The sequence below is a fragment of the Notamacropus eugenii genome, chromosome X, assembly GCF_028372415.1.
Source record: "Notamacropus eugenii isolate mMacEug1 chromosome X, mMacEug1.pri_v2, whole genome shotgun sequence".
In the NCBI taxonomy this organism is placed as follows: domain Eukaryota; kingdom Metazoa; phylum Chordata; class Mammalia; order Diprotodontia; family Macropodidae; genus Notamacropus; species Notamacropus eugenii.
In genome coordinates, this window is record NC_092879.1 from 73,345,945 (window position 1) to 73,369,364 (window position 23,420).

A 23,420-nucleotide genomic window follows, 5' to 3' on the forward strand; every position below is an offset into this window, starting at 1 on the left:
ATGGGAAGGTGAGGGACAGGCGCTTGAATGGCCAGGGCCTAAAAGAGTGCCAGCCCCATGGTCAGTGCCTAATGCAGCAGGTGCACCCAGTGTGTTTCCCAGAGATCCCAGGGAACTGGCAAGCAGGCTGGACAGACTGGTTCCTGGGCTCCTCTTTAGAGGTGCAGGATCTGGGATGAAATTTGGCTTCTGTGAGCAAGGGTCAGTCCTTCCCCTCCCTGAGCCTCAGTTTCCTTCCCAGTGGGTGCTGTTCTTCCTCCCTTCTGGAAGAGGACCATGACATCACGGAGGTGACGCCACGAGTTGCAAGTGAATTGTATTTAAGTGAGGGAGGCCTGGGCAAGGTCCCCCAGGCCTCATTTCTCCCCAGACCCATCTGTGTCCAGTGGGGAGAGGTACATCAAGAAGACTGCAGTTTGGCCCCCATAATGCCTTGGACACAGCAGGCACTCTGTGAATGTCCATGATTCTGACTCTAATGCAAGCTGAGCTCCTCCAGAAGACCCCCTCCCCCAGCTATCCCAAAGTCTCCTTCCTTCACCCCTGCTGGCCCCCTTTCCTTCCTCCCCAGACCTTCCATGGTGGGCCAGGGGTTTCCACCCACACCACCGCTGCTGTAAAGGGCGTCCCTTCCCCCTTGGAGGGTCAGCCCCTTAGGGGGCAAGGCTGTCCTTTGCCTCTGTTAGCATCTGCTCCCCAGCTCCTGGCAGACAACTTAGGAGCTGCTTTGAGGTTTGTTGACCAGCTGCCTGATCACAAAGCACTGGTCTGGCCCCAGCTGCACGTTGGTGAGCGCTACTTATTGATCAGTTCATGGACTGGCTTCCCGATCTCCTCCCCACAACGGCCCCCTGCCCTTTGTTTCCTGGCAGGGACCCTGGGGCAAACACCTACGGGGGTTACAGTTTAGGGCTGGACTCGAACTCTGCACCTCCTGCCCTGCCCCGCCCCCTTACCACCGCCCATGCCACCCCCTCAGTAACGCGGCGCCTGCGCCCTGGGTTTTCCCGCCCAGAGCCTGGGAGTCTGGCAAGCCTCTGGTTGGGCTCCTAATCTGGGAAGTGCGGGACACCACTGGGCCTCAGCTGCCACTTGGGTAAGATGGGGTCTACCAATCCCAGGGCCCCCTGGGCTCCTCCCGGGGCTCAGTTTCCCCACGTGTAAGGGGGGTGGGGGTAGGGAGGCCGCCAAAAGGGGCCCTGGAGAATGCTGGCATCCATGCCCCACCTCTGGGACGCTAAGCCAGCGCCTCCCTTGCCTGTAAAAGGCGCCTGTGGGAGGCCCCTTCCAGGCCCCAACCCCATCTTGTGCCTGTTGGGGGCAGAGCAGCGCCTGGAGCTCCCCTTCCTCCCCCAGGGTGCCCCTGTGGGTGGCCAAGCCCTCCCCTGGCCTCCCCTCCCCCCTGCCCCCTCCCCCTCTCTGCCCCGCCCCCTCTTCTCCCCTCCCCTCTCAGCCCCGCCCCCTCTCCTCCCTTCCCTTGCATCCTGCCATCGCTAGGGGGCACAGCAGGCTCCTTCCTTTCTGTGCTCGTGAGAGCTCGAGGCAGAGAGTCTCTCAGGTCCTCCTGGCAGAGGTAGGCCGCGTTTCTCATCCTTCACCATCCTCGGGGGGGTAATGGGAGCGGTACTAGGGGGGCTGAGAGCCGGGGGTCGAGGGGGGCCTCGTTTCTCATCCTTCCCGTCCTGGGGGGTGGCAGTTGGGCTCGGGTGGCGGAGCCGCTGTAGGCCTCATGTCTCGTCCTCCATCTTTTGGTGTCAGGGCATGTGGACGGACTTCCGGGGGAGAGGCAGAGCCCCAGATGGCCGCTTTTCCCGTCCTTTGTCATTCTTCAGGGGACAATGGGATGTGTAGTGGGGGAGCAGAGGGTTGGGGGTCTCGGGGGGGCCCCGTTTTTCATCCTTCGCGTCCTGGGGGGTGGCAGTTGGGCTCGGGTGGTGGAGCCGCTGTAGGCCTCATGTCTCGTCGTCCATCTTTTGGTGGCAGGGCCAGCGGGCGGACTTCCGGGGGAGAGGCAGAGCCCCAGATGGCCGCTTTTCCTGTCCTTTGTCATTCTTCAGGGGACAATGGGATGTGTAGTGGGGGAGCAGAGGGTTGGGGGTCTCAGGAGGGCCCCGTTTCTCATCCTTCCCGTCCTGGGGGGTGGCAGTTGGGCTCGGGTGGCGGAGCCGCTGTAGGCCTCATGTCTCGTCCTCCATCTTTTGGTGTCAGGGCATGTGGACGGACTTCCGGGGGAGAGGCAGAGCCCCAGATGGCCGCTTTTCCCGTCCTTTGTCATTCTTCAGGGGACAATGGGATATGTAGTGGGGGAGCAGAGGGTTGGGGGTCTCAGGAGGGCCCCGTTTTTCATCCTTCGCGTCCTGGGGGGTGGCAGTTGGGTTCGGGTGGTGGAGCCGCTGTAGGCCTCATGTCTCGTCCTCCATCTTTTGGTGGCAGGGCCAGCGGGCGGACTTCCGGGGGAGAGGCAGAGCCCCAGATGGCCGCTTTTCCCATCGTTTGCCCTCCTTTGCAGGGGGCACAGTGGGCGGGGTACACTGGGGGAAGTTGGGGGTGGGGATCTGCGTGGGGGCGAGCCTGGTTGGCCTCGTTTCTGAGCCTTGGCCAGCCTCTGGGTTATGGGGTTCGATGGGCGGAGGTCTGTGGGGAGGGCAAGGCCGAGGTTGCCCTTCTTTCTGATCCGTGCCGATCCTGTGGCGGGGCGAGGCTTGGGATTCAGGGGAAGACGGAGCCCTGCAATTTCTAGATTTCTCATTCTGCATCTTTTGGTGGGGGTGCCAAGGGCCGTGGGTATGGGGGGGCAGAGTCCAGGTAGGCCTGGCTTCTCTTCCTTCGCCATTGTTTGCGGGGGGCAAAGGACGAGGTCTGGGGGGGGGGGGGGGACGAGCCCCAGAGGGAGCTTCTGGAGCCCTAAAGCCTCCCTGGCTGTGTTTTCTCCCAGCCCTGAGTGTGAGCTGCCCCCGTGGGTCCCTCAGACCTGGCAAGGCCTTTACCGCGTGAACAACTAGACCCTCACCCTACCAGGAAGAATGGGGAGGGGGTTTTCTACAGGGGTTCATATATGTATGGTGTAATATGTCATTGTTATCTGATGAGGGAATTTTGTTCCGAGGTGTTTCATGGAGACATAAGTCTAGAAGTCATTAATTAATGAATTGCCTGAAGATAATTAAATAAGTCAAGTGGCAGACCACATGGTGAACCAGAGGAGAGGTGGGTGGTCTTGATGAACATCCCCCTGGATGGCCACACTACCAGCCCCCACCAGGTGTCCAGAAGAGGGTCCCTGTGTCCAGGGCAGGACTTGGCCATTTTTAAAAATTGAAGCACCCCCTGGCAGAGATCCTCCTTATCCTTCAGGCCTCTGCCACCTCCCGATTCACTGCTTACATGGCATCCTGTTGAGAAACCAGGGGATGAGTGGGCCAAGCATCCAGCCCTGGAGGTGGGCCATGGCTTGGATGCAGGTGAATGAGGGAGATTTCCGGGCCTACAAAGAGGGGGCTGCCTGAATACAGAAGGCAAAGCTGCACCAACTTGCAGGAAACGTCACCCATACAACCAAGTCTACTTACTTGCTCCTAGGTTGTGTCTCCTGTATTTGCGTTACTCAGGCAAAATTCTCTTTGGTACCCAGGTGCTGGTGAAATCCTCTTTCTCCTTTCCACTCAGAGAGGCCTCTTTCTGGATCATCGCCTCAACATCAAGTGGCTGCCCCTTCTGGGAGTCTAACAGTGAAGCAGCAGCACCCCAGTGACTCCTGACTGGCCTCAGTAAGTTGCACTTCCTTGACCCCTAACCCCTCACTACAAAAACCCCAATGTATTTTTAATAATTTTTTTGTCTTCAGTTCTCTGCAATCACTTCCATACATCTGATAGTTTTACCTTCCATCCTCCACTTTCCTCCTTGCTTCCCCTCCCTCTCCCCCCTTCCCTTTATGGCATACCATCGTATATAGATCCTACACACAGATTCTTGTTGAATACATTTTCATCTTAGTCATGTTGAGTGGAACAATGAAAGTGAATTGGAGAAGCATGAAAAGAAAACAAGGCACAAGAGACAATGGCCTGCTTCCTTCAGGGATCCAGTTCCATCGTTCTTTCTGTAAGGCATTTTGCCTCGAGTCCATTGGAAATTTTTGAGTTCCTTGCATTGCTGTGAAGGGTCAAGTCTTCCAGAAAAATTCCTCGCACACTGTGATTGTGACTGTGTACAAAGTTCTCCTGGTTCTGCTCAATTCACTCACCATCAGTTCATAGAAGACTTTCCAGGCCTCTCTGAGGTCTTCCTGTTCATCTTTTCTTAGAGTGCAGTAGTATTCCATTACATTCAAATACCACAAGCTCTTCTGCCATTCCCCAAAGGATGGGCATTCCGTCGATTTCGAGTTCTTGGTGTTTTGTGATTTTTAGGGGTTCGGATTCGTTCCTGTAAATAACACTCCCACACTGCTTTAAAAATGAAGGTAGTTTAATTATACAATACAAGGAATAGACTGTCTATAATAACATCCAATACAACAGATAATACACAATAAACGCAGAATAATAAGTAATAATAATAATCAGTATAGCAGAAAAAGAGAAAGAAAACACCACCAATTCGGGGAGGCACCAACACCTGAATTTCATCAGCTGGGGAATCCCAGGATACAGCTTTCAGGGTCCGAATTGGGAGCAAGTGGTCCCAGGCAGAGCGTCCTGTCCACGGGTGAGATGCCGAGGACTTACACTGAACAAGGGGATCTTATAGGGACCTAGACAAAGAAGGCTTTTTGCCAACGGCTCCGCACACTGTTCGAAGATGGTCAGGCACATGGCCATGGGAATACAGGTTTTGTCCATCAAGGAGATACTATACGGGGGCCACAAGATATAAGTTAATTAATCATATACTGGGAGGACTAGCCAGATCCTCCAAGTATTGTCTATGTGTTCCGGGAGTGGCTAGTTCCCAAAACATTAATACCTGGCCAACTCGCGCATGTTATGTTCCTTGGGAGGTCACCAAAAGGACAGAGTGAACTTAACTTTATTCAGGGGATATGAAATATTCCTTCATTTGGCCTTAAGGTCACAAAGGACTTAAGGTGACTGAATCAAGGGAGTAAAATTAGTATATATCCGTTTCATTTGAGTATACATATAACAATTACAACAAAATAAAAACAGTAGTAATAGGAATAATAACAAAATAGGAATAGCAAGGCTATTAAAGTATTTAGTTGCAGTGGAGGATTGGAATAGAAAATCATACCAACGATGATTAGTATCAGAGGTTACTAAGTGTGAGGCCTCAACTACAAGTGTTTGTATATGATGTTTATTGAGCGCTCTTTGGTTTTTCTCTAATAGTTGCTGGAATTCAACAGAAGAATTTAAAATAGAGATTAAAGGTTCCAAAGATAAATACACATAGGGTAGACGTAATAGTTTGGGTACCCAAGACAAAATAACATCATCCACTATCAGGGGGAAAGTAGAAATCATCACCCTGCCAATGGAGAAGACTCACATGTTGTATACAACCAGCAAATGGGGCTACTTGCCCTACAGAGTACAAGTTAGTTTGATTGTTAGAGACAAGGCAGATAGATGGAACAGATCCTTCATGTAACATAGAGAAATTGGACATAGGGTATAGAGTAAGATCACGTAGATTAGAGGAGTGTGAGAGAAGACAGGGCTCCATCTGTCTGGTCATCATCCCACACACCATTCCACTATTAGTTAAAGTACAATCTTCTAAAGTATGAGTTACATTAGCTTGATCGATGTAATTTCCATATAAATGTAGCAAAGCAAAGTAATGATGCAATATAAAAGGAATTACATGGTACTGACACATGGTGGTCCAATGTTGTACATTATAGTAATACATAGTCTCAGTACACCACAGAGAGGTGCACTTAGCTTGAGTTTGCTGCTGAGATTTCCAATAATTATAGGAAGGGAATAAAGTTTTCCAAAGATCAGGGTCTCCACTCAACAATAAACGCTGTGCATTCTCTTTTTGTATTAGAGTATACGTATTTTGTAAAGAACATTGAGTCCAATTAAATAGTGCTGTAACATTAGTGTTAAAAGTTACTGAAGCTAAGGTTGAGTCATTAAAACCTGTAGGAATTGGCCTTGGTATTTTAAAGTACGTTGATGGGGCAGGATCGTTGTGGGCAACCATTTGGCATTAACAGTAAGTGCTTGAGCTACATCCTGTCCAGCACTGTGCAGTCTGCTGGCCAGGGTCTCAAGATCTATAGAATTTATTATACCCAAACCGGTTCCTGTCCCGCCAAGCAATGTATCATACCAGGCCCTTTTTATTCTGGCACAATTTGGTAATACAGGGAAGGATATGTTATTGTTAACATTAATACACTGGGTCGTATTGTTAATGCCCCAGGTGGTACAATTACTATTCTTGAACTGATCCTTCATCACTTGAAAACACCTATCAGGGGTGGTAGAATTCTCCACCGTAAGGTTATTTGAGAGCCACCTGCGTGCAGTCGTGCTCCTGGGGTCCAGGCAAAATTTTCTGAGATGGTGTACAGCAATATCCATATCCCTAAAAAACACTTTATTCACAGAAAAAGACATGTATTAATGGAACATCATATAAGGTATCATCTCCTGAGTAACAAACCAGCACTGTATTATTTTTTTTCCTCAGCTACGATTTCCATGGCCTTAGGCCAGTCTGTAGGTTTATTTTTAACCCATGCCTTTGAGTCAATTGTCATATTGGTAGTACCAAATCCTCCCCTCCTGGCATCAGAAGATTCTGGTATATGAACTTTGGCCATTCAGGATTCAGGCAAGGGATAATAACTAGTTGGGCAACTCTCCTTCTGTTGTATGATAAGGTTCAGTATCCAAATTTAGCAAAATTATTTTAATTTTTCCAACATAGTCGGAGTCAATTACTCCTCCTAGTACACCTACTCCTAAAACAGCTAAACTTGATCAGGATAGTATCTGCCTATAATGGCAGTATTTTGAGGTTAGGGAGAAATGTGATTCCAGAATTGGGGCCCAAGTACATGCACCCAAGCACCCCATCATTCCCCCCTTAAACAGATGAGACCCCAAATCTTTCTGGGGTAAGGGACCAAGGTCTCAGATTCCGAAACTGCTTCATGCTGAGATTGGACGTAGAGCTGTCCCTGCCTTGAGAGGTCCCATTCAGGGGGTTGGTTCTTCAGTCAGTATCAGGAACATGATCCAGGTCCAGACAGTGATGCGTAATGGTCTCAGACAGAGGGTGATACACAGCCAGAATGGTCATCTGCAAGTGGAAGGAACTGAACCTGGAGGAGACAAAACTGGCAAGGAGATTAAGCAAACAAAGGCCAAAAAATGACCAGAAGGGGTTACATATGGGTTGGTATACTTTAGGTAGGGCCATCTCAAATCTGGTAGGGCTACTAATTATCAAATCAAGTTACAACACTTTTCTGTCTTCTGAAAATACTTCCCCACACTCTCTCAACATACTTAAACCATCTGAGACTGGTACAAAGGTATCCAGAGCAACTATCTGGAGACAGGAGAGGCTTGGATGACCCCCATTTGTCCCAAACCTTATCTGCCTTCTGTATTTTCAGTCAAACCTTTATTTATCTTTCAAAATCTCTTGAGCCCATTATTCAGACTGCTTCACTCTCCTTTATATTTCTACCATAGACAAGATAGCTCACAAGTTATTACTCTTCACTAGTATGGCTGTATTGCCTTAAACAAAAGAGGTTTCTAACTTGAACCTCACAACTGAGTAGATGTACATCGTTGTTTCACAGGCTTGTTTATCTCTTTCTGATTATTCACTCTGGAAGGGAAACTTTAGAAATTAAGTTGTTGTTGTTGCTTACATATGGTAAGTTCAAACACTAATTTTAACTCTTGCTTAGGCCATGGGATGACTCCAAATTCAGATCAAAATACCAAAATCTTTTCTGCTTTGTAGATCATTACATATTAATTTAGCAATACATTATCTTGAAAATGAAAATTTAGTAGGCCTTACATGAGAGATTTTTCTTTTTTAAAAAAATATTTCTTCTAAAAGCATTTCCTTTTCTTTTCTTTAAAAAACGGTTTAAATTTTATCCTGATGTTGAGTCACTAAACTTTTATAAAGAAAATTAGTTGAAATCTTTTGAAATGATAACTCTTCACTTTGAAGCAAAAATAAAACTTTAAAATTGAAGTTCATTAAAGCTGAGTTGTTATAAAGATGTCCTTAAGTAATATGAATTCCCAAAGTATTACAAACTAAATTCTTAGTTATTGCAGAATTCCTAGATATTACAAAATGTTTTAGTCAAAAAGGTGTTGTAATGGAATCTCACATTGGTAACAGTAAGAGACTGATCACAGAAAAACATGACTGCTTTTAAAATCCTTTTAAACAATGGGAACATCTAAAGATGAGTCTTAAGCAGTTTACATAAATTTCTCCACATGTTCTAATTTGATTTGCCAGTAAGATTACATGACAGGGCTCACACATTTACTGACTACTTGTTCTGTTCATAGAAATTTGCTATAGAAGGAAAAAAGCAGGGACATGTGACATACCAAATATGACAGGATAAAACATCCTTTATTCTGTTTGAATTCAGATAAGAGTGAAATTCTCCAGTCATGCAGTATCTTTTCACAGCCAGACTCAGGAATAGTCAGGTGGGAAACATTCCTTTTTAAAGGAACACAATGGGGAAACTGAGCCAGGGGGATCCCATCCTAGATTGAGGCTAGAATTGTCTCCTTGGCCTTTCCTTTCCAAATACAAACTTCACCTGTTAACAGTACAGGATCACATTCTCTCTGAGTAACTTGTGGCATTTCTCTCAGATGCTGATTTAATGCAAACAACTATACCCAAATTCAAACTCAAAACAAAAATAGTTATGGTCCCAAATACCTTTTACCTTAAATGGCAAATTTCACCAATTACAGTTTAGAGCCAGATAGTTATTTTTTTTTCTTATGGAGTTGCAATAAGCAATAAAGATCTACCAGGACTCACATACACAAGGGATTCCATTTAACATCTTTCCTTCTCAAATTTAGAACTTGTCCTGATATAAAAGCCAATTGTTAAAAATCCTTTCTATCTATTACAGCTTCTGAGAAAGTCATATTCATTGTTTAGGAATTACATAAGCCAAACAAGTTCTTTTCTTTCCATACACAGTAATCAATTAACAGTTTAAGGCTTAGCATTAAAACAGTAACTCCAAATACCTTAGCTAACAGTCTTACAACTTTTATGCATGATAGCCGAATTGTTTTAGCTATAACCTTTATCAGGCAAAGGTGAAAATACCTGGTTTTCTAAATGGCAATTATAAAACATTATAAGGCAAGGTTAGCGGGACTCATAAAGTAACATAGCTGGTTTTACACAATTTTCCCAACATCTTTTAGTTTCAACACTATTTCTGAATTACAGTGGTCACTCAATTTTTACAATCTAAGAGAAATTCAGAAATACAATCTTAGAAATACAGCTTTAACACAACAATAACTTCAGGTGGTATTATTTACATTTCCATAAATTATTGATCTTATTACTTTTAGTAATTAAAACCACTTCAAAGTTAACAATTATACACCAGTCATTATGTCAAGAATCTTATAATCATTTTATCATTTTGATCCCATAACAACAACCATCATTATCTTTACTTTTACAAATCAGAAAACAGGTCAAACAGAGATAAAATACATTTTTGCAACCGGAACAGAGAAGTGAAGTTTACCAAGAGCAGAGAAGGTGATGATTCTTGTAGGCAAGCAGTCACCTGTAAGGGCTCTGCAGTTTTAAGTCTACTACCCCAGTCTTCATAGGGTCCTGTCCTTTTGCCACCGAGGAGTAGGGCAAATCTCCCGACTCCACAATATCTTCTTCAAATACTTTATTTGTCAAATTCTTCTTCAAAAATGGCATATTGTACTGCGAATCCTGTCTTCCCATCCCGGGATTCAACTGGGACAGGGTTCTCAACTGATTTCTTAAAGAGAGGCATTTACACAACGAATCCTGTTCGTGACGCCAATTTATGTTTTGTGATTTTTAGGGGTTCGGATTCGTTCCTGTAAATAACACTCCCACACTGCTTTAAAAATGAAGGTAGTTTAATTATACAATACAAGGAATAGACTGTCTATAATAACATCCAATACAACAGATAATACACAATAAACGCAGAATAATAAGTAATAATAATAATCAGTATAGCAGAAAAAGAGAAAGAAAACACCACCAATTCGGGGAGGCACCAACACCTGAATTTCATCAGCTGGGGAATCCCAGGATACAGCTTTCAGGGTCCGAATTGGGAGCAAGTGGTCCCAGGCAGAGCATCCTGTCCACGGGTGAGATTCCGAGGACTTACACTGAAGAAGGGGATCTTATAGGGACCTAGACAAAGAAGGCTTTTTGCCAACGGCTCCGCACACTGTTCGAAGATGGTCAGGCACATGGCCATGGGAATACAGGTTTTGTCCATCAAGGAGATACTATACGGGGGCCACAAGATATAAGTTAATTAATCATATACTGGGAGGACTAGCCAGATCCTCCAAGTATTGTCTATGTGTTCCGGGAGTGGCTAGTTCCCAAAACATTAATACCTGGCCAACTCGCGCATGTTATGTTCCTTGGGAGGTCACCAAAAGGACAGAGTGAACTTACTTTATTCAAAGGATATGAAATATTCCTTCACTTGGCCACCAGACAGAGAGCTGGTATAAATATTTTGGTACATGTGGGATCCTTTCTCATTTCCGTGATGATTTTGGGATACAGTCCTGGAAGCGATATTGCTGGATCGTAGGCTATACCCATTTTTATAGCCTTTTAACCGTAGTTCCAGATTGCTCTCCAGAACGGTTGTATCAAGTCACAGCTCCACCAGCAATGAATTGGTGTTCCAACCATCCCACATCTTCTCCAACATTTATCATGTTCCTGTTTTGTCATGTTAGCCAATCTGATAGGTGTGATGTGGTGCCTCATAGTAGTTTTGTTTTGTGCATCTCTCATCAATAGTGATTTACAGCATTTTTCACATGACTATACATACCTTCAATTTCTTACTTTGCAAACTGCTTGTTCTTATCATTTGACCATTAATCAGTTGGGCAGTGACTTGGATTCTTGTACATTTGACTCAGTTCGCTATATATTTTTGGAATGAGGCCTTTGTCACAGACACTAGTTGCAAAAGTTCTTTCCCAGTTTCCTGCTTCCCTCCTAATCTTGGTTGCGTTGGGTTTGCTTGCGCAAAAACTTTTCAATTTGATGTAATGAGAATAAATGTCTCCATTCTCCATAAATCTGACAAATCCAGTGTTCCTTGCTCCCCTTGTTGGTTTATAGCATCACTCTTTATAGCTCCATCATGTATCCATTTGTGCTTTGTTCTTGTGTACGGTTGGCAGGCATTGGTCTACACCCAGTTTCTGCCAGACTTATCCAGTTTGTGCAGCAGTTTTTGTCAAACAGTGAGCTCTTATCCCAGAAGCCAGGGGTTTTTTGGTTGATTAAGCAGTAGGTTGTTATATTCATTGATTACTGTGCCTTGAATACCTAACACATTCCACTAGTCTGCCCCTCTATTTCTTACCCAGTACCAAGTAGTTTTGATGATTGCTGCTTTAAATGCAATTTGAGACCTCGTAGTGCTTGGCCACCATCCTTGCCATTTCCATCCATTAGCTCCCTTGCTATTCTGGACCTTTGGTTCTTCCACATATATTTTGATATTATTTTTTGTATGTAGCTCTAGAGAATAATTATCTGGTAGTTAGATTGGTATGGCAATGAAGAGATCAATTCATTTAGGTAGGATTATTTTTATTTTATTAGCTTGGCCTACTCACGAGCAACTGATGTTTTTCCACTTACTTAGATCTGACTTCATTTGTGTGAAATGAGTTTTGTCATTGTGTTCATATAGTCCCTGGATTTGTTTTGGCAGGTAGACTCCTAGAAATCGTATTGTGTCCACCATAACTTTAAATGAGATTTCCTTTCCTAGTTCTTGCTGTTGGGCTTTGTTAGTATTATATAGAAATGCAGATGATTTATGTGAGTTTATTTTGTAACCTACAAGTTGACTAAAGTTGTTTATTATTTCAGGTAGTTTTTTCCTTGATTCTCTGGGGTTCTGTAAGCATATCATCATATCACCTGCAAAGAGTGATAACTTAGTTTCCTCTTTGCCTGCTCTTATACCTTCCATTTCTTTTTCTCCTCTTAATGGTAAAGTTAATATTTCTAGTACCATCCTTGTTTCACCCCTGATTTTACTGGAAATGCATTCATCTTATCCCCATTACATATAATGCTAGAGCAGGCTCCTTCCTTTCTCTGCTTGGGAGACCACCAGGCTTCGTGTCATTCAGGGAGTCCTGAGAGAAGAAGGCCTTGTTTCTCATCCATTCCTCCTCTAGGGGAACAAAGGCTGGGGTTCTGTGGGACAGGCAGAATCCTGGTCGTTCTCATTTTCATTCTTCCACATTTGGGTGGAAGGCCAGTGACCAAAGGTCTTGGGAGCCTGGACAAGGTAGGCCCAGGTGTTCATCCTTTTCCATCCTTCTTGTGGAGAGAAGAGGGGCAGGGGCCTGGGGAAGGGGCAGAGCCCTGGAAAGAGCCTCAGGGAAACTGAAGGCAATATTATTGTGCTTCATCTGGGGACTCAGTTCCAACTAGCCCCTTGGCCACCCGGGAATGTCCAGCGCAGCTGTCTACAGGGCATTCACTAGAGGTCATGTGATGTCGTAAGATGTTATTTACTTATTATGCATTATGAACTGACACATAAATAATGCATACTTGATAAAGGGGCCAAAGGCTTTGAGCTTGGGTGATTGGTGGAGGTCCAGGATGGGAAGGTGAGGGACAGGCGCTTGAATGGCCAGGGCCTAAAAGAGTGCCAGCCCCATGGTCAGTGCCTAATGCAGCAGGTGCACCCAGTGTGTTTCCCAGAGATCCCAGGGAACTGGCAAGCAGGCTGGACAGACTGGTTCCTGGGCTCCTCTTTAGAGGTGCAGGATCTGGGATGAAATTTGGCTTCTGTGAGCAAGGGTCAGTCCTTCCCCTCCCTGAGCCTCAGTTTCCTTCCCAGTGGGTGCTGTTCTTCCTCCCTTCTGGAAGAGGACCATGACATCACGGAGGTGACGCCACGAGTTGCAAGTGAATTGTATTTAAGTGAGGGAGGCCTGGGCAAGGTCCCCAGCCTCATTTCTCCCCAGACCCATCTGTGTCCAGTGGGGAGAGGTACATCAAGAAGACTGCAGTTGGCCCCCATAATGCCTTGGACACAGCAGGCACTCTGTGAATGTCCATGATTCTGACTCTAATGCAAGCTGAGCTCCTCCAGAAGACCCCCTCCCCCAGCTATCCCAAAGTCTCCTTCCTTCACCCCTGCTGGCCCCCTTTCCTTCCTCCCAGACCTTCCATGGTGGGCAGGGTTCCACCCACACCACCGCTGCTGTAAAGGGCGTCCTTCCCCCTTGGAGGGTCAGCCCTTAGGGGGCAAGGCTGTCTTTGCCTCTGTTAGCATCTGCTCCCCAGCTCCTGGCAGACACTTAGGAGCTGCTTTGAGGTTTGTTGACCAGCTGCCTGATCACAAAGCACTGGTCTGGCCCCAGCTGCACGTTGGTGAGCGCTACTTATTGATCAGTTCATGGACTGGCTTCCCGATCTCCTCCCCACAACGGCCCCCTGCCTTTGCAGTTCCCGCCCTTTCCTGGCAGGGACCCTGGGGCAAACACCTACGGGGGTTACAGTTTAGGGCTGGACTCGAACTCTGCACCTCCTGCCCTGCCCCGCCCCCTTACCACCGCCCATGCCACCCCCTCAGTAACGCGGCGCCTGCGCCCTGGGTTTTCCCGCCCAGAGCCTGGGAGTCTGGCAAGCCTCTGGTTGGGCTCCTAATCTGGGAAGTGCGGGACACCACTGGGCCTCAGCTGCCACTTGGGTAAGATGGGGTCTACCAATCCCAGGGCCCCCTGGGCTCCTCCCGGGGCTCAGTTTCCCCACGTGTAAGGGGGGTGGGGGTAGGGAGGCCGCCAAAAGGGGCCCTGGAGAATGCTGGCATCCATGCCCCACCTCTGGGACGCTAAGCCAGCGCCTCCCTTGCCTGTAAAAGGCGCCTGTGGGAGGCCCCTTCCAGGCCCCAACCCCATCTTGTGCCTGTTGGGGGCAGAGCAGCGCCTGGAGCTCCCCTTCCTCCCCCAGGGTGGCCCTGTGGGTGGCCAAGCCCTCCCCTGGCCTCCCCTCCCCCCTGCCCCCTCCCCCTCTCTGCCCCGCCCCCTCTTCTCCCCTCCCCTCTCAGCCCCGCCCCCTCTCCTCCCTTCCCTTGCATCCTGCCATCGCTAGGGGGCACAGCAGGCTCCTTCCTTTCTGTGCTCGTGAGAGCTCGAGGCAGAGAGTCTCTCAGGTCCTCCTGGCAGAGGTAGGCCGCGTTTCTCATCCTTCACCATCCTCGGGGGGGTAATGGGAGCGGTACTAGGGGGGCTGAGAGCCGGGGGTCGAGGGGGGCCTCGTTTCTCATCCTTCCCGTCCTGGGGGGTGGCAGTTGGGCTCGGGTGGCGGAGCCGCTGTAGGCCTCATGTCTCGTCCTCCATCTTTTGGTGTCAGGGCATGTGGACGGACTTCCGGGGGAGAGGCAGAGCCCCAGATGGCCGCTTTTCCCGTCCTTTGTCATTCTTCAGGGGACAATGGGATGTGTAGTGGGGGAGCAGAGGGTTGGGGGTCTCGGGGGGGCCCCGTTTTTCATCCTTCGCGTCCTGGGGGGGTGGCAGTTGGGCTCGGGTGGTGGAGCCGCTGTAGGCCTCATGTCTCGTCGTCCATCTTTTGGTGGCAGGGCCAGCGGGCGGACTTCCGGGGGAGAGGCAGAGCCCCAGATGGCCGCTTTTCCCATCCTTTGCCATCCTTGGGCCAGGGCACTGGGAGGGGATTTGGGAGGGGGCCAAGGGGAAGGGTGGGGGTCTGCTGAGGCCTAGTTTCTCATCCTACTCCATCCTCTGTGTGGGGGAAGTGCGACAATAGGCGGAAGTGGTGGGGAGGGGCAGACACCTGGTCCTTCATGTTTCTCCTCCTTCTCCATCCAAGTAGGTCCTGAGGGTCGTGCGGGGGCGGGGGGGGGGGGGCGGGAAGAGCAGAACCCTGGTAGGCCTCATTTCTCTATTTCTAAGTCAATCAACATATTTGTTTTCAGTTTTCTACAGTCCCATACTTAAATCTCATATATTCTCCCACTTTCTCCCCTTCGTTTCTACCACATTTTCCCCTCACTTACCCCCTCCCTCCCAAGAACAGTGCGCAATCTTATATAGATTCCACAAATACACTATTTTTTTTATGATCACAGTTTTTTTTTATTTGATGTTTATTTATTTTTAGTTTTCAGCATTCATTTGCACAAAGTTTTGAGTTCCAAATTTTCTCCCCATCTCTCACTTCCCCCACCCCATAGTGCCTTGCATTCTGATTACCCCTTCCTCCAATCTGCCCTCTCTTCCATCATATCCTTCCCTTCCCTTGTCCCCATCTTCTCTCTTTTCTTATAGGGCAACACAGATTTCTATAGCCCATTCCCTGTATTTATTATTTCCTAATTGTATGCAAAGACTTTTCAACATTAGTTCCTAAAACTTTGAGTTCTAACTTCTCTCTCTTCCTCTCTCCCCATCCATCTCCACTGAGAAGGCAAGCAATTCAACATAGGCTATAAATATGTAGTTTTGCTAAAGACTTCCATAGTAGTCATGTTGGGAAAAACTACCTGTATTTCCCTCCATCCTATCCTGCCCTCCCCATTTATGCTATTCTCTCCATTGACCTTATCCCTCCCCAAAAGTGTTTGTTTCTAATTTTCCCCACCTTCTCTTTTGCCCTCCCTTCGACCATCCTCCCACACCCCACTTCTCCCCTTCTCCCCTACTTTCCTGTAGTGTAAGACAGATTTTCATACCAAATTGAGTGTGCATGTTATTCCCTCCTTAAGTCAAATGTGATGAGAGTAAGCTTCATTTTTTCCCTCTCACCTTCCCCTTTCCCCTTCCATTAAAAAAGCTTTTTCTTGCCTTTTTTATGAGGGATAATTTGCCCCAATTGATGGGCTTTCCTTTGATTTCCAGTTTTTGGCCACCACAAAGAGTGCTGCTTTAAATATTTTTGTACGTGTGGGACCCTTTCCCATTTTTATGATCTCTTTGAGCTACAGTCCCAGAAGAGATATTGCTGGGTCAAAGGGTATGCACATATTTGTAGTCCTTTGGACATACTTCCAAATTGCTCTCCAGAATGGTGGGATCAGCTCACAGCTCCACCAACAATGAATTAGTGTTCCAACTCTCCCACATCTTCTCCAACATTTATCATCTTCCTGTTTTGTCCTGTTACCCAATTTAATAGGTGTGATGTGATTCCTTGCAGTTGTTTTGATTTGCATCTGTCTAATCAAGAGTGATTTAAAGCATTTTTTAATATGACTTTAAGGAGCTTTAATTTTTTCCTCTGAAAACTGCCTGTTCATATCCTTTGACCATTTATCAATTGGGGAATGACTTATATTCTTGTAAATTTGACTCAGTTCTCTACATATATTTTAGAAATGAGATCTTTATCATAGACAGTAGTTGCAAAAATTCTCCCAGTTTTCTGCTTCTCTCCTAATCTTGGTTGCATTGGGATTGTTTTTCAATTTAATGTAATCAAAATGATCCATTTTGCACTTCATAATGTTCTCTATCCCTTTTTGATTAAAAATTTCTCCATTCTCCCTAAAACCGAGAAATACACCATTTCTTGCTACCCTAATTTGATTATAGTATTAAATTTTATACCTAGATCATGAAACCATTTGGACTTTTTTCTTGTGTACAGTGTCAGGCATTTGTCTATGCCCAGTTTCTGCCATAGTGTTATCTAGTTTCCCTAGCACTTTTGGTCGAACAGTGAGCTCTTATCGCAGAAGCAGGGGTCCCTGGGTTGATCAAACAGTAGATTGCTATATTCATTGACTACTGTGTCTTGGGTGCCCAATCTCTGTTTCTTACCTAGTACCAAGTAGTTTTGATGATTGCTGCTTTATAATACAATTTGAGATCTGGTAGGGCTAGACCACCTTCCCTAGCATTTCTTTTCATCACTTCCCTTGATATTCTGGACCGTTTTTCCTTCTAGATGAATTTTGATATTTTTTTCTAGCTCTGAAAAATAATTATCTGGTAGTTTGATTGGTGTGACACTGAAGGAGTAAATGAATTTAGAAAGAATTGTCATTTTTATTATATTAACTCAGTAGGCCTCTTTTTTCATTTTTCTGCATACTTTTCTTGGTGGGCTTAGGGTCTGGGGGACCTGGAGATGGCAAAGGTTGGGGAGGGGGAGGGGCAGAGCCTTGGTAGTCCTCCTTTCTCATCCTTCTCAGTCCTCTGGTGGGGGCGGGGGAGTCAATGGGCAGGGCTCTAGCGGTGAGGCAGAGCTGCAGAAAGAGCCTCTGGCTGTTTCTTAAGCCTGTATGGTTGTGTTTCATCTACAGGCTAAGGTCTAGGAGCCACCTCAGACTTCTCAGATCTGGCCAGGCCTCAACTTCATGGCCTACTAGCCCCTTGGTCAACCAGGAATGGAGAGGACAGGAGTCTATAGGGCATTCTGTTGAGAGTGATTTAATATAATGAAATGTTATGTGGCTATTATTTTATTCAGTTGTTATGTAAATGATCTTTCAGGAAGAGATGAGGGTTCCTCATTTAAGTGAATCATGGAAAAATAGGTGGAAATGTTATCTACTGATTAATAAGGAAGTAGTTAAGAGAACCCTGGATCACCCTAGTTCTTGGGGTTAGGGAAGTAGATCACAACAGAGGTAGGTGACCTCTTGTCTATTGCTGCCCAGGAGAGGAGGTCCTACCTGGTGTCCCTCCCTGGGGAGTCCTCCCTCCCACAGCCTATCCCCATGGGCTTGCTGCCAAGAGCCCCCTAAAATAGCAACATTCCTGTTGTGCCTTTAGACTGTACAAGGGGTCCTGGAGAGGGTCCATACTTCCAGGGCCAGGACAGGATTTACACTGATCATCCTGCCACCAGACCTAATCCCCCATTCCTCTTCAGCTGCTCAATCAAAGGCAGACAGAACATTGAAATGAGAATCAGTAGATCTGGGTTCTGGCCCCAGTAAAAGAAGAAAGAAACGTGTGAGATCAAGGATAGTGTTTAGCCTCTCAGGGCCTCAGTTTCCCTTTCTAGAAAATGAATCCCTAGGACTCAGTGTTCTCTAAGTGAACAAAGCAGTACCTTAGAACCCGAAGAATTTGGGACTGAGTACTGTAATTAATAGACATCGGGGAGCTGTCTGGAATCATTGGTGTCTTCTGAAGACATAAGTTTTCCATTTTCTCACGCGAGTGCAGGTGGTATCCCCCAAAAGCATGTAAGCTTCCTGAGGGCCAGAAAAGTTTTGTTCTTCTCTTTGGCTCCCCTGGCCTACCTATACCAGTGCCTGGCACAGACAGAGGAGGCACCGTCCACATGCAGAGTGGGCCAGGAGAGTGAGCATTCCTGGCCATGGGATTCTCTGTGGTCTCACCCTGGGAAACACACTAGGTCAGAGGAGCTCCCTATCTTGACCTTCCTGGTTTGGCAAAAACCCCACTCATTAACCACTGTGTCTCTTTTTCTTCCAGGTTTGCCCAGGACAAAGACTTAGCTGGTGGAAGACTCCAAAAGTAAGTTACCCATAGCAATTACAACCCAGATGCAGTGGGTGGCAAGACCCGGCCCAGGGCTGTTGGTGTCTGCAGTCATTCAGCTCTGGCCAGGCCTTCCTCCTCTCCGTCCCTCCCCTAGGGAGCTCTCTGTTTTATAGCGTGGTCAAAAGGACAGTCCCACTGTGAGCCCATCTCCAGTTTAGGCTCCTGTCCTGGCCCCCCATGCAGGAGCTTCTGTCTCTGAGCCTCCCTGTCCATGCCTGCCCCAGCTCACTGCCTCTGCAGGGGAGTGGATGCTCAGTCAGCAGCTGAGGATTCTAAGTGCAGGGGCCCAGATGAAAGGGGTGGGGCCTTTCTGCAGAGATGGAGGGTCTCCATGACCATTGTCCCTGGCAGGCCTTTTCAGCCTTTTTTGGGTCATATACCCCAGGGTCAGTCTGGTAAGGCCCACATAGCCATTGTCAGAATAAGGTTGTTTCTCACTCAAAGAGGAAGGAAATGTTAAATTGTCCCTAGGAGTGTCAAGTTGGGGAGCCTTGTTTCCAGCCTCCCCTTGTCACACATTTTCAGTTCTCTTTATTCCTCTGGACTTAATCACCACAAACCCAGGGAAGGAGAAAGGAAAGGGATCAAGCCTTTATTCTCACCTACAGTGGGCTAGGCTCTGTGCTAAAGTGCTTTCCAAACAAATAGCTCATTTGATCTTCACCACAACCTTGGGACGCAAGTGCTGTTCTCATCCCCATTTTACAGTTGAGCAAACTGCCAGAGGCCAACTCTGACCTCAGGTCTTCTTGGTGTTAAATGATGGTGTTTTTGAAGGAAGAGATATCTCGTTTAACCGAGCAGTAGCAGAACCGTCCTCTCTGGCCCTCTGCACTTTTTCTTTCCCCAGTTGGGCATTTAAATAAAATTTGCTCTTCTTTTGTCAGGTGATACCCACCATACCCCCTTCACTCCCCCACTGGAAACACCGCCTTGTTCAAACCTATTGGACTGAACGCACCATGTAAACCTGCTGTCTGACCACATGCACTTAAGTTAATTTCAGTGAAGAAATAGACCATTTCCCCCATTTGTTATCACCCCTTTCCATCCTCCCATCCCCGAGTACAAGCTCTCCTTTAAAACACATCAGTTTGGTCTCACAGCTCCACTGCACCTATCAGTGGGTCACACCTTGTTCAGGCTACTAGCACTCAGGAGGCCCTGAGGCCAGGGGCCTCAACCTCCAATACAAAGGTTTCCCTGAAGGCCCAATTGCCTGAGAAAAGCTCAAAGGAGCATTCTCTCCCTTGCAGGTTATTGTTTCTTCTGATCCGCATTTCCTAATTCCATTTGAATCTGATTTGGGCTTCCCCCACCTCAGGGAACTGAGTGGCCTCTGCTCCAAACAAACCTCTAAGACTCTAAGTGCAGAGAAAGTGCCAGACTCCAGAGGGAGGAGTAAGGGGAGTTTTCTCACCTGTGAATTCCCTAAGGCAAGGAGATGACAGCTCCAGTCCCTAACCAGCCTGCCTAGAGAGTGGCCCTTGCTTCATCTGAAAACTGCCCCTTCATCTCCTTTGGCCTCTGTTCCAGGAGTCCTGCCTGCCCTGCCTCTGTGGCTATGGCGGCTGAGCAGCTGCATGCACTGGAGCTCATCTGCCCCTCTCCAGCCCAGTGGTTCTGCTTTCCACAGGAAAGAAGCCAAAGGGCTGGAGATGGAGTTGGGAGGCTCCCAGAGTAGGCTTTCTCCTCACCTCCTCCCACCTTGCTCCAGCTCTGATGGCTGTGGTTTCCCTTACAGTGAATGGGGTGAAAGAAATGGTACTTGAAATGGTCACAGATGGAGGGGAGTTTGTCGGTCAAGGAGCTCAGCTTCCAGAAGACCAGTACCAATGAGTCAAGCCTGGAAGGCTTAGAGTAAGGTGAAGGTTGAGGAGGAAGAAGAGAAAGGAGCAGTAGCTTGTCCTTTTCAGCCATGCCTGGGAGACTGGGTGGCCCAAACTGGGGAGCCAGGACCACAAAGGGATAGATGGACCCAAAGGAAGAGGAGATTTGTGGAGAGGACAGGCCACCCTTTCAGACCTTAGTATCAGCTGCTTTGTCCTGGTACAGGTAGGGGAATGAAAATTTGTGAGGAGGTGGAAAATGCAAAAGGGAAAAAAGAGATATGGCCTGAGCCAGATTTGGCTCCTTTTTTCAGGTGAACTCCTAAGTCAGGTTTCCCCCATCCTCCTTCTCCCTCCTTTGGGGAGGTGCTCAAGAAACGTCCTGTTTGCAGAGGCCTAGCTGAGGCTCCATGCCTGGCCAGTGCCCTCGACTTGTGCACTTTTTCAATACCTGAATCCAATGTCCCTCCACACCAGTGTACATACCTTGGCTTCTAGTGACCCTCTGTGCCTCCTGTCCTTCCCAAGGTCCCGAAGCCACTTCCAAGAGTGCCTGAGGCAGCAAGAGAAGCTGCCTTCCAGTGACCGAAAATGAGTACCTGTTCTGAATTGGGTAAGAAAATGGAGGATGAGCCTGCAAGGAAATCAGTTCGTCTCATGAAGAAGCAGGCCAAGAAGGAGATGGTCAAAGAGGAGCATCACCTGCAAGTTGAGGCCAAGAAGAAGGCAAGAATCCACAAGAAGAAGCCAACTGCTGTGGAGAAAAAAGGCAAGCGCGATGCTGCAGAGGGGGCCCGTGGTGGTACTGGCCACCATGGTGGAGCTGGTGGCCGAAGCCGAGGTGTTGGCCGCATTGCAGGTGGTGGCCGTGGCCAAAGTGTTGGCCGCAGTGCAGGTGGTAGCCGAGGCGGAGCTGCTGGCCAGGGCCGAGGTGGCCGTGGCCGAAATGTTGGCCGCAGTGCAGGTGGTAGCCGAGGCGGAGCTGCTGGTCGGGGCCGAGGCGGCTGTGGCAGAGGTGTTGGCTGCAGTGCAGGTGGTGGCCGTGGCCGAAGTGTTAGCCACAGTGCAGGTGGTGGCCGAGGCGGAGCTGCTGGCCATGGCCGAGGCAGCCGTGGCAGAGGTGTTGCCTGCAGTGCACGGGGTGGCCGTGGCCGAAGTGTTAGCCGCAGTGCAAGTGGTGGCCGAGGGGGAGCTGCTGGCCAGGGCCAAGGTGGCCGTGGCAGAGGTGTTGGCCACGGTGCATGTGGTGGCCAAGGCGGAGCTGCTGGCTGGGGCCAAGGTGGCCATGGCCAAGGTTGTTCCCATAGCCCAGGTGGCTCCTGCGGCCAAGCTCTCCCCTGGGGCCTTGCTGGCCAAGCCATGCCCTGTGACCAAGCCGGTCCATATGACCAAGCCGGTCCATATGACCAAGCTGGGCCCTATTACCAAGCTGGGTCCTATTACCAAGCTGGGCCATCTGACCAAGCCGGGCCATCTGACCAAGCCGGTCCATATGACCAAGCCGGTCCATATGACCAAGCTGGGCCCTATTACCAAGCTGGGTCCTATTACCAAGCTGGGCCATCTGACCAAGCCGGGCCCTCTGACCAAGCCGGGTCCTACTACCAAGCCGGGCCCTATTACCAAGCCGGGCCCTATTACCAAGCCGGGCCCTATTACCAGGCCGGGCCTTATGACCAAGCTGGGCCCTCTGACCAAGCAGGGCCCTCTGACCAACCTGGGCCTTATAACCAAGCTGGCTCCCACTCAGCTCAGCTCCCTGTGAAGCTCCCACGTGCCAGGAAAGGTGTGAAGAAATACGACGCGAGAGGCAGGCTGAATCTGAATGGAGAAGACCTCTGTGACTGCCTGGAGAGAGAATGCCCAGGCTGCTTCTACCCGTGCCCCCAGTGCCAGTCCACCAAGTGTGGGCCTACCTGTCGCCTCAATCGAGTGTGGGTTTACGAGACCATTACCGACGAGGGTGGAGAAGTGATCAGCACCTTCCCGTTTTCCCATGCTAAGTAAGGACCTGAGCCCTACTTGGCTGTGTGTGTCTCTGCGTCTGTGTCTCTGTGTCTTGTCTCTTCTTGGCTAAGCTTCACTGCCTGGAGAAGGAACTGGGTTGGCAATCCACATCCCTGCCACTCCCTAGCAGTATTGCCATGAGCACCCTGGGAGCTTGCCCACCTGCTTCTCCTGGAAGCCTTTACTCTGAGCCCAGAAGCAGTTAAAAATGTAGCTAAAAAACAGAAGGCCTTCCACCCATAGGGGACCACAAGTGGCCATCTTGCTGGAGATTTCCTACTGAAGTCTCTTCTAACTCTCATGTTTGGAACTTGAGAATTGTCTTCCACAGAAGGTGCAATGTCATTCCTACCCTGCCCCTCTTCCTGCCTCAGGTGTCCCTAGAGCCAGGCCAGAATTCTTCTCCAGGTTCCTCCAAGTCTCTTTCGTTTTTCCGTTAATGCTAGATCACAAAGAACAAAGACAAAATCTTCTTTCCCCCATTTGTCATGTACTTGTTGTCATGTCTAGATGGTCATGTACGTGTCTATTGTATCTTGTGTCTGTGTTGTTTTGGTCTTGGTTCTATGGCTCTAGAGTTGAACTCTGACAACTATCACTCGCCTAACAGCTTTTTTGCTCTCATCTTGTTGCAGGTATTAAAAGAGCCTGTATTCTCCTGGGACTCTGTTCAGAGTCTCTCTTCTGCAGCTTATGGAGTGGAAAAATTTACATATCTTTAAAGCAGTTATGGGATTCCACGGCAGAAGAATATTTATTATTCAAGTGACAGGAGATACAGAAGAATAAAAAACGTTTGTAAAGTTAA

General features: G+C 48.1%; 1 protein-coding gene across 6 annotated transcripts in view; it reads left to right on the forward strand.

Moving 5' to 3' along the window:
• The window catches only part of LOC140516110 (uncharacterized), a 54,275-nt gene extending 30,855 nt beyond the window's left edge, over window positions 1-23,420 (forward strand). For 4 of the 6 annotated variants that reach the window (XM_072627072.1, XM_072627077.1, XM_072627074.1 and 1 more), the window contains 4 exons: window positions 3,632-3,767; window positions 18,708-18,749; window positions 21,134-22,608; window positions 23,248-23,420. In XM_072627072.1, coding sequence (XP_072483173.1) covers window positions 21,197-22,608; window positions 23,248-23,254 — 1,419 coding nt within the window. In that variant the 5' untranslated portion in view covers window positions 3,632-3,767; window positions 18,708-18,749; window positions 21,134-21,196 and the 3' untranslated portion in view covers window positions 23,255-23,420. Of the gene's footprint in view, window positions 1-1,486; window positions 1,574-3,631; window positions 3,768-18,707; window positions 18,750-21,133; window positions 22,609-23,247 lie in introns of those variants that run through there. The other 2 variants (XM_072627076.1, XM_072627075.1) reach the window with 2 other exon arrangements.